Raw genomic sequence first — 13,739 nt, forward strand, 5'->3', positions numbered from 1 at the left:
TTTATTGCATATCTTGCCTGTGTAATCGCTTATTTATTTCTAGTTATGTTATATCTTATCTGCGCGATTAATTAATTATATTTATTGTATATGGGTCCTCTATATGCGCTAAGTGTATCAAATTGAAACTTCCTGCACAAACCTCCAAATACTTAGCCGCGGAGCCAGACCGGGGCACGATAGTGGTTATAAAATCCAAGTTGTTATTAACTGCTGCCCAAGGTACATATTCATCCTCCCTCGCTAGGTACTTTGTGATGTTTAGGGGAACAGTGTACTTGAGGTATCCACCCCTAGAAGACAAAAATTGTACCAGGTGTTAATTATTTGCAACCCACAAGTTGTCCTAAGATTTAAAGACTAAAAAGACAATAAACAACACCCACAGTTAAAGCAGAAAAGCTAACCAGCAATACTTTCAGCCACACCACTTCGATAAACCCGTTCCTGGACACGTTAGCGCGAGATGATTGTTAAAAGAAAAATTGTCCGGCGGCAGTATAAACGCTCTGCAGTCCAGCAGGTTGAAACGTTTATCTTCAAATCATCAGTTAGGGCAGTTTTAAATAAATTATGCTCCTCCTGACACTAGAACTAGAACGTCACCCACGGGAAACGAACCCATGACTTCCCTAACGTTGGTCGAATGTTATAACTATCATGTTACAGGGCAGTGGTGGCGAAGTAGGTTTATTTGTGGCATAATGCTGAAAGTACACTGCTAGGATGTACATTGTATGTATGTAGGATCTGTAATGCAGAAATTGTCAAGAGTAGTTATATCGAGGGAGAGGGTAAATTTTATTGGGGTTGGTCACGCAGCAATACTGCGCACGGAGGTTATTTAATTTACAATTATGTCTGCCAAAAGTTATCTTGCTCTGCTTTATAATTGATAACGAAAAAACGAAAATAACGAAAGGCACCGTCACGTATGGTATATAAATAATTACGATTAATTACTTAATTGTGTTGAATTAAGCCCAACAGATTTCATCGTCGATGACAAAAGGAATACAAGGTAACTTCATTGTATTTCGTCATTTTTTATGTAACGAAGTTTGAGAGCATAACATACCCATCAAGAGTAGTAGGAAACAGACAGCGCATGCGTTAGGGCGTAGGGGCACTCATGGCGCCGTACTCACCTGCGGGGTAATGTCATTCCCAGGGTGGTGTGCATAAGGATGTTAGGGCGTTGATTACATAATTTTTCTTACCGTGGGACGACGTAATTGCCCCTGTCGGAAGTTTTAGTTTTAGAGGATGACATCACAAAATGGGACCTGTGCCAAATTTGACCCATTATTGAGCTTACAGGTAGAAACCCCTTTTAGCAGGGTAACTTCATTTCAGAATAAAATACACTTTTTCTTTATTACGTAATTTTCCTGCCTGGGAAATGAGATTATTTAGGTGAAGTAGAAATTGCTTTTCTGTGTTTGGGGCAGCAATTTGTATTCACACTTTGAATAGTCGCTAAGCAGAAAAGAGATTATCTTGGATAAGCGCGGTTTTAATGAAAAAAGTCTTTTTGACTGATCAAACTTTTGAAGAATATAGGAAAAGTAAAACCAATTCTATTTCTTAAATCTGATTTCATATTGTTCTCTAGGAATGAAAGAATTGACTTACGCTCTTAGCCTTCTACTCCACGAAAGAACGTCTGCATGCAGGCTAGCTTTTTGGCCCTCCATGCGCATGAACTGATTATCACCTAATAGCTCATAGTACCTTTTAGAACTCTCTCGCGCGCAGCATTCTCGACCCCAGAGCTATTCTTTTTTACGCATGACTGATGGCGAGAGTGGCTCAGGGGAAGCCGGCAAATAGTCTGTCCTTATTAGTTTTATTTGAAACAATGAAAGCGCTTCATTATCCATGCAGTCCCTTTTTGAAAGGAAACAATTCCTCACAAAAAAAAAAAAAAAAAAAAAAAAAAAAATGAACTGGATTTTAGACGAACTCGATTCTTTAAACCACATGATTATGGCAACGCTAAAATTTTAGAATTCTGTGTCAAAATAATGAAGCTCGAGAAAATGTCGAAGAATGTTTTAACAATTTTGAAAATTAAATAAATTTGACAGCATCAATTCATAATGTAGAAAAAAAAAAGGTTGAGCAAAAGAGAGTACATAGTAAATCCAGCAGCACTTATTTGGTTTTCAACAAAGCATGTGCTGTGTGGCCAATGTAGCCAGAATTTGGCTACGTTCGATTAAAGTTCCTCAGAACTTCGTGTCATGCTTAATCCAAAAGCGAAGGTCTGGGGTCGAGAATGGCACGCACAGTAAATAAACCGTATCCAGGATGTCACATTAATAGAACTTAAACAAAAATTAGCATACCGGAACTGAATACTATTAATGGCTATTTTCCGGTTTTCAATACCTACATAGACATAATGCTATTGTCAATAACTGATAATTCTGGTAAATTATTTACCTGGCAAGATTAAAAGCATCATCTATCAATCCTGCACGATCGGTTAGGTGAAGTTTCTATAAAATATTTTAAAACAACATCAACATGCAAGTGGCAACACTCGTATCTAATTTCTCACATTAATGGCTATATACCCTTTAAGAGAATAATAGAACCAACACAGTACAAGACGTTACTCCTGGCCTCACGCGTACATACAGCAGCTAAACTATGATAACAAATGGACTGACTGAAAACCCTTACAGTGCAAAGATCTAATTCCCAAAAATCCGCAATATAACCAGTAGCGAAATTTATATATGTTTTATTCTTATGTCTTAATGCAGATCAATCAAATATACCACAATCTACGTTGCGCATTTTTCCCACCAGATTCGATGCTGAGGACTGCTGTTGACGAGTTGTCAGAGAAGAGCGTTGCATGTAAGTGTAAATATAAGGGGATGCTTAAAGTGTCAACAAGGGTGTTCATGAGATATATGAAACACAAACAAGAACATCAATAAGCTCGGTAAAGTCAAGTTTACTAACCATGTGGTTTTTGTCCAGTTGGTTTATCAGCTGATCCCACTGCAGTTGTTCATAATTGACTCTGTAAAATCCTGTTTGACCTACGTTACCTTTGATCCAGCCTGTACCATCCCAGTCAACCTCAACTGAAAAACACAGGTGGATAAAAGGAAACTAGTTTTGATATCTAGCCTTGACTGAGGGTAGAAACCTAACTCGCTGGCTGCCAGCCCTTTCCCCAGGCCATTAAACCAACCCTATTCTCAAAGAAGCAGCCAAGTGCAATTAAATAATAGCAATTTGTTCTCCTTTATTCAGAACACCAAGCCAGTTAAAATTAAAGAAGTGGCTAGTCACATTCGCCGGCGACTTAAATCATTGATGATCGACTTGATAGACAGGGTAAAGAGCGCTCACAAACTCCTGACACCTATGGGTGCACCCTCCTTGATTCCAAGTTAACCAAAGGTGGACGAGATTTCTTGTTCCAATGTAATTACGATCCAAAATCAGAGTACCTCAAAATTCTAATTGACGTTTATAAGTGCTAACTGGTAGGCTGGAAGAATTAAACCCAAAGAACCTCTTGACAAAACGAATTTTACGAAAAAGATTTTAAGGAAGAATCCCTTCATAAAAATATACTGAGGCACGGTTCAGACGCCGTACTTCACATGAGCCGAATCGAATTCAATGAATGAAGTTCATGTGAAATACGGCGTCTGAATGAACTCGAAACGGCTGATTAAATTCGAATTGGCTCTGCATTTTTGAATGCAGACTTCTCTACTTATAACGGAGCTCCTGGGAGTCGAAGGCGCACAATCGGAGCACCCTACCTCACAGAATTTGGGAATCCATCGAGCTAAAAATTTGGTTGTCACGTAATGGTCATACGTCCGTCCGTACATGCGTACGCAGCAAGGCCATAACAAATAAAATTACCGGTTTTGGCCCAAAAATGAAAATAGAGGAAACACCAAACAATAGGTGCGGTTACAAACACCAAGCTAAATGCATTTCCCATGGTAAATTTTCACGCGGTGAATCTCACTTGGGTTTTAGTTTCCCGTGTTAACCAGCAGCTACACGCGATTTGGGCAGTTTGCCAAGATTAAAAAAAGTGTCACGCATCTCAGTTTATTTACAATGCCCTCAGAGCTAGAACAGCTTAAATTTGGCGAACTTTCAGAGGGAGCATATTAGGGTGAAATTCTGATATGCAGAATAGAGTACAAAGCTGGACGATCCAGGTTGATCTTCGTTCTACTTCCATTAGTAATTCTCGGGTCTCGTTTCAGCTAACGCGAAATCCATTGAACAGCAGTTTAGTATCCATTTTCCAATTTCTTCGAAGGATTTTCAGTTTTAGCCGTTGCTAAAATAACCGGTCTAACAAGCAGGTTGAGAGGCTACCTGAAATACACAAGATACTCACAACATTGCCCAAAATCCTGCCACGTTAAATGTCATGGGCGCTTCGTGTGATCGTCTTGACGTATCCCTGGGTACTTACAGTGGACAATTTACCACGGGAAATGTCCGTCACACGTACTAAATGTAGTTTTTACCACGGTAAAAGTGCCTCGTGTAACCGCACATAATAGCTAAAATTGCTGAATTACTGATTCAGTTCTGTTTCGGTGAAAATGTAGCAACAACAGTGTATTATGCAAATTGTCGAGTGTCATTTTCCTTTATTGAATTGAAAAAAGAGAAATATATGCCACCCAACAAAAAAAGTTAAATATATAGCCACTCGCCTTTAAGACAACCGCCTCACTCTCCCCTTCCTCAGAAAACCGAAAATGCTGGTCATAATTATAATTGGCGTTTTAAGCTGACAAATGATTTCTCACCTGAAGTCATATTCAAAGGCTTGGATTTAAGGCTGGAATCATCTGTGCGATATGTAAATGGTACAACCCACTTGTAGCTGTAAAATAAGATTAAATTATGGTAAATATATGAGAGTTATCTAAAATTGTGCTCTACAGAATGAGTTTTAATCCCCTCGTTTGAGGTGCTTGTCGTCTTATTCGGCAAAATCACAGTTACGCTTTAACAGCAGAAGCCACGAGACTGGTTTTAGCCTTGCGTAGACCTTAATTTTCTTCTCATTATTAATCAGTAAATAGCCTTGTTAATCGCCATTTCAAGCGATGCTGTACAAAAATTGTCAATTCTTTGAGATTTGAATGCATAAAGTCATGGAGGGCGTTGAGTTAATACTTGATTAAAGTCGCCTTGTTTAAGATACTAGGTTCATTTGTTCAAGTAATACATCAAACACGAAAGGCCATGTTTGACCACACTTCCAAACACCGAGAAGAGGGTTGAAAGCACGTCGCGAAGCGAAGTTTAGAGTTGCTTGAAGATGTGGTGAAACACGGTCATGAGTGTTTGATGCAACAACTCAGTCGAAACTAAAACTAAGGAGAAAACGGAGAAATGAAATCGTAAAAATCTATGTTAGTTAAGATCAGATATCCCAACACGGTCATGGTCACGATTTCCTTCGTTAAACTTGATGAATTATTAATGAGTTTGACAAGGGCTGAATTAGGCTATTCGTCTAATATGTATGGTTTTTCAACATTTATTCACCCTTTGGACAACCCGCGCCAGAATTATAGATTATCATTACCATTTTTGCTGTAATAAATGTTCTTACTTGAATTCGCTCTTATATTTTGTAGTAACATTGGCATCTCGGTCATAAAGAAACCTCTCCTGAAACACCTCATATTTGTTATTCCCTTTGTTTTTGATATTCAACACTGGGTAGCCCATTTGAAGAGTCCAGGTATCCATCATTTGCTTGACGCGTTTACAACTACCTTGAGCACAACTCTCCTTCAAATAAACAAAACAATACAAGTTTAGAGGATGTTTAGTTGTTTTTCAACAAGCTGGGAAAAAAGACCTTTAAGTGAGAACAGGGTCCTGAGTTGTTATGCGTCCAACGTCTTGCGAAACAATTCCCAAAATGGGAGCTTCCACAAATGCGCAACAAGTTGACCATGCAAAGACAATTTATTACAAAACATGGGTTAATAAAGGCATTTTGAAAGTTAGGGACCTACTTGACACCTATCGTCAGTTCCTTTCGTTGGAAAATTTCAAATGTAAATTCAGAGTTCGCTGTACTTTTCTCGATTACGCTAGTGTTTTTACGGCAACTCCTAAAGATTGGAAGAGCGATCCTTGGTAACATTGTGCAGCGTGGTAGCTAGTGAACCCTTCAAGTCTCTTTAAAATAGCGATACCGTCCTATACAGCTCCTTTGATGCTACTTCCCCCCTCCCATTGTTGAAATCAATCTTAGAAAACAAGTTTCAAAAGTGAAGGCTATCAATGAACTTCCTTTTACAGTCATCGTTGAGAATAAATTGAGACGCTTTCACTTTAAAATTATACATAACCTCACACCCACCAATAACTCCCTCAATAAAATGAAGATACAAGAAGAACCGCAATATAATGCGAAAACTGTCTCTTCCAAAATGAACCCCTTGTTCATACGTTTCTTGAGTGCCATGAAGTTGAAGTCTTTTGAAAAGAAGTTATGATGCGGTGGAACACCAAGCGTTCCGACAATATTAATCCCAATCACGCTGAAATTTTACCGGCTTTTACGCATTAAATCATTAACTTCTTTTTGGTACGCATCATATACATGTTGCAAGAACTCAGTCAGACACTCCGAGCTTAAAGGTTTTTCTTACCTTACTGGAAAGTACTATCAAATATAAAAGACAAATGGGCTAGGGGTAGGGTTAGGTAATTTTACCCTTTTCCCAAACCTAAAACTAACCCCAAGGAACCTTTTTGCCCTTTTCCCAAACCTGAAACTAACCCCAAAGAGCCTTTATGCTCATTCCCAGACCTAAAAATAACCCCAAGGGGCCTTTTTACCCTTTTCCCAAACAAAGGTTGCTAGTGGTAGTACTGACAAATGAATTTATAGAACGATTTTACGCATTAAATCATTAAATTCTTATTGGTAAGTATCATAAACATGTTGCAAGAAATCAGTCAGACACTCCGAGCTTAAAGGTCTTTCTTGCCTAACTGGAAAGTACAATCAAATGTGAAAGACAAATGGGTTAGGGTAGAGTAAGTTAATTAAAAAACTCTATCTGCAGAAATGCAAAGCTAAGTGGACCACTCTCTGCATTTGGTGTCATGTTTATATTTTTCCGAGTTTCTGTACTACATGTAAAATATAGTTTGTTCCGTATTGTGAATCCTGTAAACTTCAGTAATGTAATGTAATGTAATGTAATGTAATGTAATGTAATGTAATGTAATGTAATGTAATGTAATGTTATGTAATGTAATGTAATGTAATGTAATGATATTAGCGTCAATTTTCAGTGTTACTAGTTAGAGTGCGTTAGTTTTAGTATTAAAGTATTGTGCTTGTAAATTATGTTGTATTTTGAGCTATAAAAAGGTGTCAAAAAACATTGTAAACTATTGTGTACTAATCAGAACTGTATTAGCATTTGTAAAAAGTGTAATGACAATATTGTAAGTAATGCTAGAAACCTAATTGTCTTTTATTAGTTTTTACTATTTTGTATTGCAAATAGCCTCAGCAGTGTTTTGTTGTCCGTAAATGAAAGAGTAAATAAATAAATAAATAAATAAAATAAATAAATAAATAAAGGTTCCCCTTGGAAAACGGTTACGTTTCACCGAGCTCCTTAGAATTCATGAATTTTGCTTAACATGTCTTGTCCTGATGAATTCTATTGGTTCAACTGAAAGTTTGTTCAGCAACCGGTAACCCATTCAATAATTAAAAGCTTGCCTGTTCAAGAGCATTCCACAAGTCATCAGTCACTGTATTTCCATACCGATATTTGTTCAGGTAATTCTAAAAGACATATGAAAATAAGCAACCAAGTCAATAAATAGTAAGACACGATGAAGAGACAACGCCCATACCTTTTGATATCACTTATCGCACAAAATTCGTTAACAACTAAAAAGGAACGGATCCAATAAAAATACACCACTCAGCTCTGTAACCCCCGATAAATAATATAGTTCTATTATTTTCAAACGAAATCACCAGCGGGACTACTTGATTGCATTACTGGAGTTACATCAAAACCTGAAAACGAAAATTATATATTCTTCCTAGGCAGATAGGACACGAATATTGTATTTATCACTTATTAAGTACTATTCGTATTACACGCCAACAGCATGACAGTCTCAGGAGAAGCTTTAGCCTTGTGGTAAGGGAAACGTCTGGCTCCAAAGTTTTTGTAGCGCTTTCTTGTGTTCTTTCCAATACACTTCATTTTCAAAATGTATTTTCCCAAACCAGAGGATAAATAGCTGTAGCGAATTCTTACAATAGCGTGACAACAATTTTGAATATGGGCGATCTGCAAATAACAAAATCTCAGTAGTCAGCCAGTCGCTGAACACTGCAACAGTTCGAGTTTATCTCTTGCTTCGGTGAAATTTCGCCTGAGCCCTTGCGTTCAGTCGTTCGAAAGTATGTGGGCACCATTAAAGATGATTTTGTCAGATTTATCGTGAACTCTGTGCTTATCTGCGAGATTTCTTACGGTTTGTACTCGTGCAACTGGAAGCTGTAAGATTTATTTTTTTATAAAGCAGCAACAGCAGTATTATCTCCTGAAAGCGAGGAAACAAACCATAATTGCAAATCTATACAAGCCACGACTACGGTAGTAATCATTGATTAAAGAGTGCGTTCAAGTTTTGGTAGGTTTGGTATGTTAATAAAACAAAAAAAATATAGGAACAGCATTTTATGCCTGAGCTGTTAGGTAGACGTGAAATTGGCCTCCCTCTAGCAGGGGCGAAAACAAATGAATTGATCAAAAGGCACGTGCATAAGAGAGGATTTGTTTATACATGTATTACGTAATATTAGTTACGACCGGTCAAAATAAAACACGGACTGCAGTCGGTAAGCCGCATTTAGTCCACAGTCCTTCACCAACTCCCAAAAATAGACTTGTCATACTTACTGTTAAGCCTTGCAAAAAGACTTTTCTTCCAAGATAAAACTGAAGCATACGAATGATTGATGCTCCCTGCAAAGATAAAAAACGTTTATTTTCAAATAATGTAAAAGCAGCACGGAGGGATGACTTGACGGTTTACGTGTATCCCATATAACACGCACGTTGAATAAAAGCACATTTTAACTCATATCTAAACGGGAGGGCGAATCCCCACCTTACGGGCTTTGAACATTAACAACTTGTTTTGTAGAGGAACACGTACAATTAAACATGTCAGTTTTTCTATCGTGGACGGCTAAAAAGTTATGAATTGAATAAACGTGATAATTAAACAACAGTTGAGTCTAAGAGAGTCGAGCGTCTCGAACTCGATTTGTATGGAGCCAATTTATTGGGCAAATTATCTTCCGGACTGAGATAAAAAGGTAAGCAATTTTCATTAATCACTCTCTGGAAACGCTGTGACTCCTGCAAATGTAAATACTTACCTAATCTGGAGCAACAATAAAAGATGGGGCGAGACAAAAACGTACCTTGTTGTATGAAATGGAGTCAAATATTTCATTGATTTCATCTGGATGATTTACAGGAACTTTAATTGGATGGGAGTTTGCTAAGCCGTCAAGAGTAAATGCTGACACCATATCAGCCACCACAAATCCGTCCAGCTGAGGAAAGACAGATGTTACGTGAAGTAAAACATGATATGTGAAGCTTTCAACACCGTTTAAAGTTTATACGATTCTAAAGTGTTTTAATTTAACCGAACTGAGCAACTTTATTTTAACACGATGGAATAATCAGCAGAGCTGGTGGGGTCGTGCATCTAGACTAGAAATAAGACATCGTTAAAATATCAAGGCATATAAAAGCTATAAAAATTTATGTCAATTTGAAGTAAAAACTAATGGTAAAAGCGCGCGACGTTTCGACCCAACTTCGGTCATTATCAAGCTTAAAAGTGAAGATAAATTTTTTTTGCATAAGTATAAATATAAAACAAAGAAGTAAAAGTATGTAAAGTATGAAAATGTAAAAAAGGGTGGTAAGAACAATAAAATGTATGCAAGAATAACATAATTAAAAGTGATTAAAAACCTTCCCATGAATTGAGTCTGCCTGTACATTGAGACTTGGTCTCAGATTATTAATAAAAAACATTTCATAAATGAGACATTCAAACTTGTTCTTTCACTTTTTTAAGGTAGTAAAATTCCTTTTAGCAGAGTTAAGGGTGCTGTTATCTAGAGCTATTTTCTTTTCAATTTTCACGGAGGTTAACAGAAGTTGTATACGTATATATATATTGAGCTTAGGTATGGAGTTCTTTAATTTACAGGTGTATATGTAATGTCTAGCAATAAGGAGCAGGTGGTGTAGAAGTGCTTTCGATACATTTTCAACTTAACCTAGGCAGAAAGAGGGAGAGAAAAAAAGTATTCAAGAGTTTCAAATTTTTTGGAAATCCGTTCAAGTAATTTTTTCCAAAGTGCTTGGGTATGTTTGCAGTTCCAAAACAGATGGACCAAAGTTTCAGTAGTTTCCCCGCAGAAGGAACAAGAGTCCACTTGTTTTATTCCTATCTTGCAGAGAAAATCATCTGTCGCTATTCGTCTATGCAGAAACGTAAACTGGAATACTTTGGGCTTTGTTTCTCTTGTACAGAGGAATGGCACATAGTGAGAGTTACGCCAATTAACGGCGGAATTTCCTACTATGTCCCCTTCAGAAGGCCATTTTACTTGGCTCTCTAATGGTGTGGAGGCTTTGTCTTGCAAAAGGCGTCTGTAAGATTCTTTGTTAATATTTGAGTATGACAGCTGGCTCGCTATGTTATTTGTAGATGGGTTATCTAAGGCAGGTGAGCATACTTTCCTGAATTGTTTTAAGGCTGCAGTTACATTAAAATACTCAAGACAGGTTGGTTTTAATGTTATGCTTAGCGACAAATGCATTACAGCTTAAGAAGGTCTGATCTTGATTAAGTAGATCTCTAACCTCTTTTGCCCCTACATTAAGCCAAGATGTATAGAAGAAAGGTCGGTTATCTATTTTAATCAGTGAGATGTGCCACATATCCATGGATGTGAAATCAAGGTTTTTCTCTCTGTGGTTCAAAATAGTCCAGTGTTCTATAATTTCTGTTAAGAAAGGATCTCTTAGATTAAGCTGAGGAACATCCCGCGGTTTAAGGTAACTTAAAAACAATATTTTTCCTCCGTACTTCTGGAGGTGGAATTCTACGAAAAGCTTCCATTTACCAGGATTGTCGTCATTTAAGTAACTTCATACCACTTCCTTTTCAGAGATTTACTAAAACTTTGGGTATCTATCATCTTGAGTCCTCCTTTATCATAATCATTGATAATTTCTGTCCTTTTGATTTTGATTTGTCCCCTTTACTATTCCAGAGAAAATCATACAATAGGGTATTAATTTCTTTAAGCGCACCCTGATGCGCTGAGAAAGAGGATAGAACATGCACAATTTGAGATACGGCTTAAGATTTTGTGATCGCGATTTTACCTACAAGAGTTAATTTTCTAGCAGACCAGCTGTTTAGGATGTTTTTTATTCTCTCGATTTTTTCGGAAAAGTTAACGTAAAAAGCGTCCTCTTCTTAAGTCGAAAACCAGACTCCTAAGGCGTAACCTTTTCCTTTAGCCTATTTGAATGAGCCGATCCAGAGGGCTTCCGCGTTATCATAATTAACTTTCAAGCCGGACATAGAGCCAAATGCGTCAAACAAGTATAGAGTTCTTGAAATGAGGATTGTGAGCCACCTAAGATCATTGTCGTGTCATCTGCGTATAGCGAAATTTTGCACCGGGTTCCCAAGATCATGATTCCATGAACCTCTTTGCCATTTCTTACTGGGCTAACTAACATTTCTCCGCATAGAATGAACAAATATGGGGAAAGCGGACAGCCCTGTCTTAAACCACGACTTAATGTGAAGAACACCGAGGCCCAGCCGTTGTTTTGGATACAGCTGCTATTATCAGTGTAGAATAATTTCATCCACGGAATCAAGGATGGTCCAAAGTTGTAATATTTTAGGGTCTTCTCGATAAAATTCCGATCCACTCTACACTATCAAAGGCTTTCTCGAAGTCGACAAATAAGTAAGTAAGTAAGTAAGTGAGTGAGTGAGTGAGTGAGTGAGTGAGTGAGTAAGTAAGTAAGTACTTTATTTAGACACATTTCATAAAAGGCCAGGAATTTGTTCGGTATTTGTGTAATTTATAATACTATCCAATAGCCTAATGTTCTCTCCAATAAATCGTTCTTTTCATAAAGCCGATTTGGTCGCAGTTAATAATTCTTGGTAGAACTTTACGTATTCGACTAGCAATAGATCACAATGCTTAGGTGATTAAAACATGTTGGCTTTACGAATTCGAGAGGAAATAATGGCGCCTCATTTAAGGATATTCGCGCGAAAATTTCTTGTCGATAGGTTTTTTGCAGTCAGTTAATGAGTTACTTAAAAAAATGGGGGTCACCAACTTCGTTTCAGAGATAAAGCGTGTGGAAAACTACCCTGATTTTGAAAAATTGGCGCACGTTATTCAGCATAGTCTACAGGGGTTTATAGTTAAAAATATCGAGGGTGAGTCAACGGAGACGAAAGATCTTAGTCGTATTTAGTAGAAGTAGGTCTGTTGGTAAATAATTTCAAATGTTACCAACTTTTTCACAAAACTTAAGGTCACTCTAGACCTTCAGGGGTACCTCCCGGAAAATGCTTTTTTTACGCGCTGCTTTAGAGAAAACCACGGTTAACTATATATCACTGTAAAGCTAATAAACTGTAAATCCGAAAATAAAATATACTTTGCTATTTTTGTTTTGATAGGCATGCGCAAGCCTAAAAACGCAAAAATTACCGTACATGCTCAACTGAATTACCAGCCTTTGTGTATGCGGATATTTACACATTTCTTTTTTTTGAACTAAACGCGTAATTCATCGGAAAAGTATGGAAAAACACTCTTCGCAGCAGAGGATAGGAGCGTTTGGAGAAGCTACCTTGCCCGATATCAGTGATTAAATTCGCCGGCAATCAACTTCTGTGCCAGAAGAAGCTAGAGCAGGGCATCGACAAACATTCGCTTGCGATTTACGCTTGCGTTCAAATGTGGAAACTCGAAGACCGTGCAAAATCGCTTAGTCTATCACCTAACAAGGGACGAAAACAATCAACAAAAGCGAAGATTTCTCTGCGAGAAATTGCAAGACGTAAGCGATATGCAAAAGAAGCCATGGAAAATTTTTTTCTTTCTTTTTTCTTTCTTTTTCTCCGCGGATGAGAACAGTGGCCAAATAATATTTTTTGAATATTCAGGTAAAGTAGAAGTCTTGAATTCGGTGTAAAAAATAGTTTTTTACAAAACAGGCCTTTGAAGGTCGACAGTGACCTTAACCTCTCAAGAGGCATTTGACACCGTCGCACAGATTAACGTAGAGCTAAAAAGAACGGAATTTGATGGTGCGTTTTGCAAAAAAATCAAACTTCTAGTCGATAGATTTTCTTCATTTCTTCGCTAAACGTAGAAAATTGGTAGAGAAAATGATCCATCAATAGAAAAATAGGGGTCACCGAACGTCCAAGATCGTTAAATCCAGCCAAAGCTATAGCAATGGCCACTTGCCCTATCATTGCTCATTTTATTACTTGGCGCGCATCGACGCATGGCGTGGCATGTGAATTTGCGTGCGCAGAAAGGATAAAACAATTAACGCGAACGTCCTCAAGGTGGC

The 13,739-nt window shown here is 37.7% G+C and overlaps 1 protein-coding gene across 2 annotated transcripts in view; it reads right to left on the reverse strand.

Annotated features, from left to right (window-relative positions):
* Positions 1-13,739, reverse strand: part of LOC110057245 (glutamyl aminopeptidase-like) — a 56,293-nt gene that overhangs the window by 11,606 nt on the left and 30,948 nt on the right. For both annotated transcript variants that reach the window (XM_089276112.1, XM_089276107.1), the window contains exons 8-15: positions 9,509-9,643; positions 8,979-9,044; positions 7,778-7,843; positions 5,633-5,814; positions 4,818-4,894; positions 2,980-3,104; positions 2,449-2,504; positions 143-293 (exon numbers count right to left, since the gene is read on the reverse strand). In XM_089276112.1, the coding sequence (XP_089132238.1) occupies positions 143-293; positions 2,449-2,504; positions 2,980-3,104; positions 4,818-4,894; positions 5,633-5,814; positions 7,778-7,843; positions 8,979-9,044; positions 9,509-9,643 (858 nt within the window). The remainder of the gene's footprint in view (positions 1-142; positions 294-2,448; positions 2,505-2,979; positions 3,105-4,817; positions 4,895-5,632; positions 5,815-7,777; positions 7,844-8,978; positions 9,045-9,508; positions 9,644-13,739) is intronic.

This window comes from Orbicella faveolata, unplaced genomic scaffold, assembly GCF_042242905.1.
Source record: "Orbicella faveolata isolate gen_17 unplaced genomic scaffold, um_ofav_v1 contig_1, whole genome shotgun sequence".
Classification (NCBI taxonomy): Eukaryota; Metazoa; Cnidaria; class Anthozoa; order Scleractinia; family Merulinidae; genus Orbicella; species Orbicella faveolata.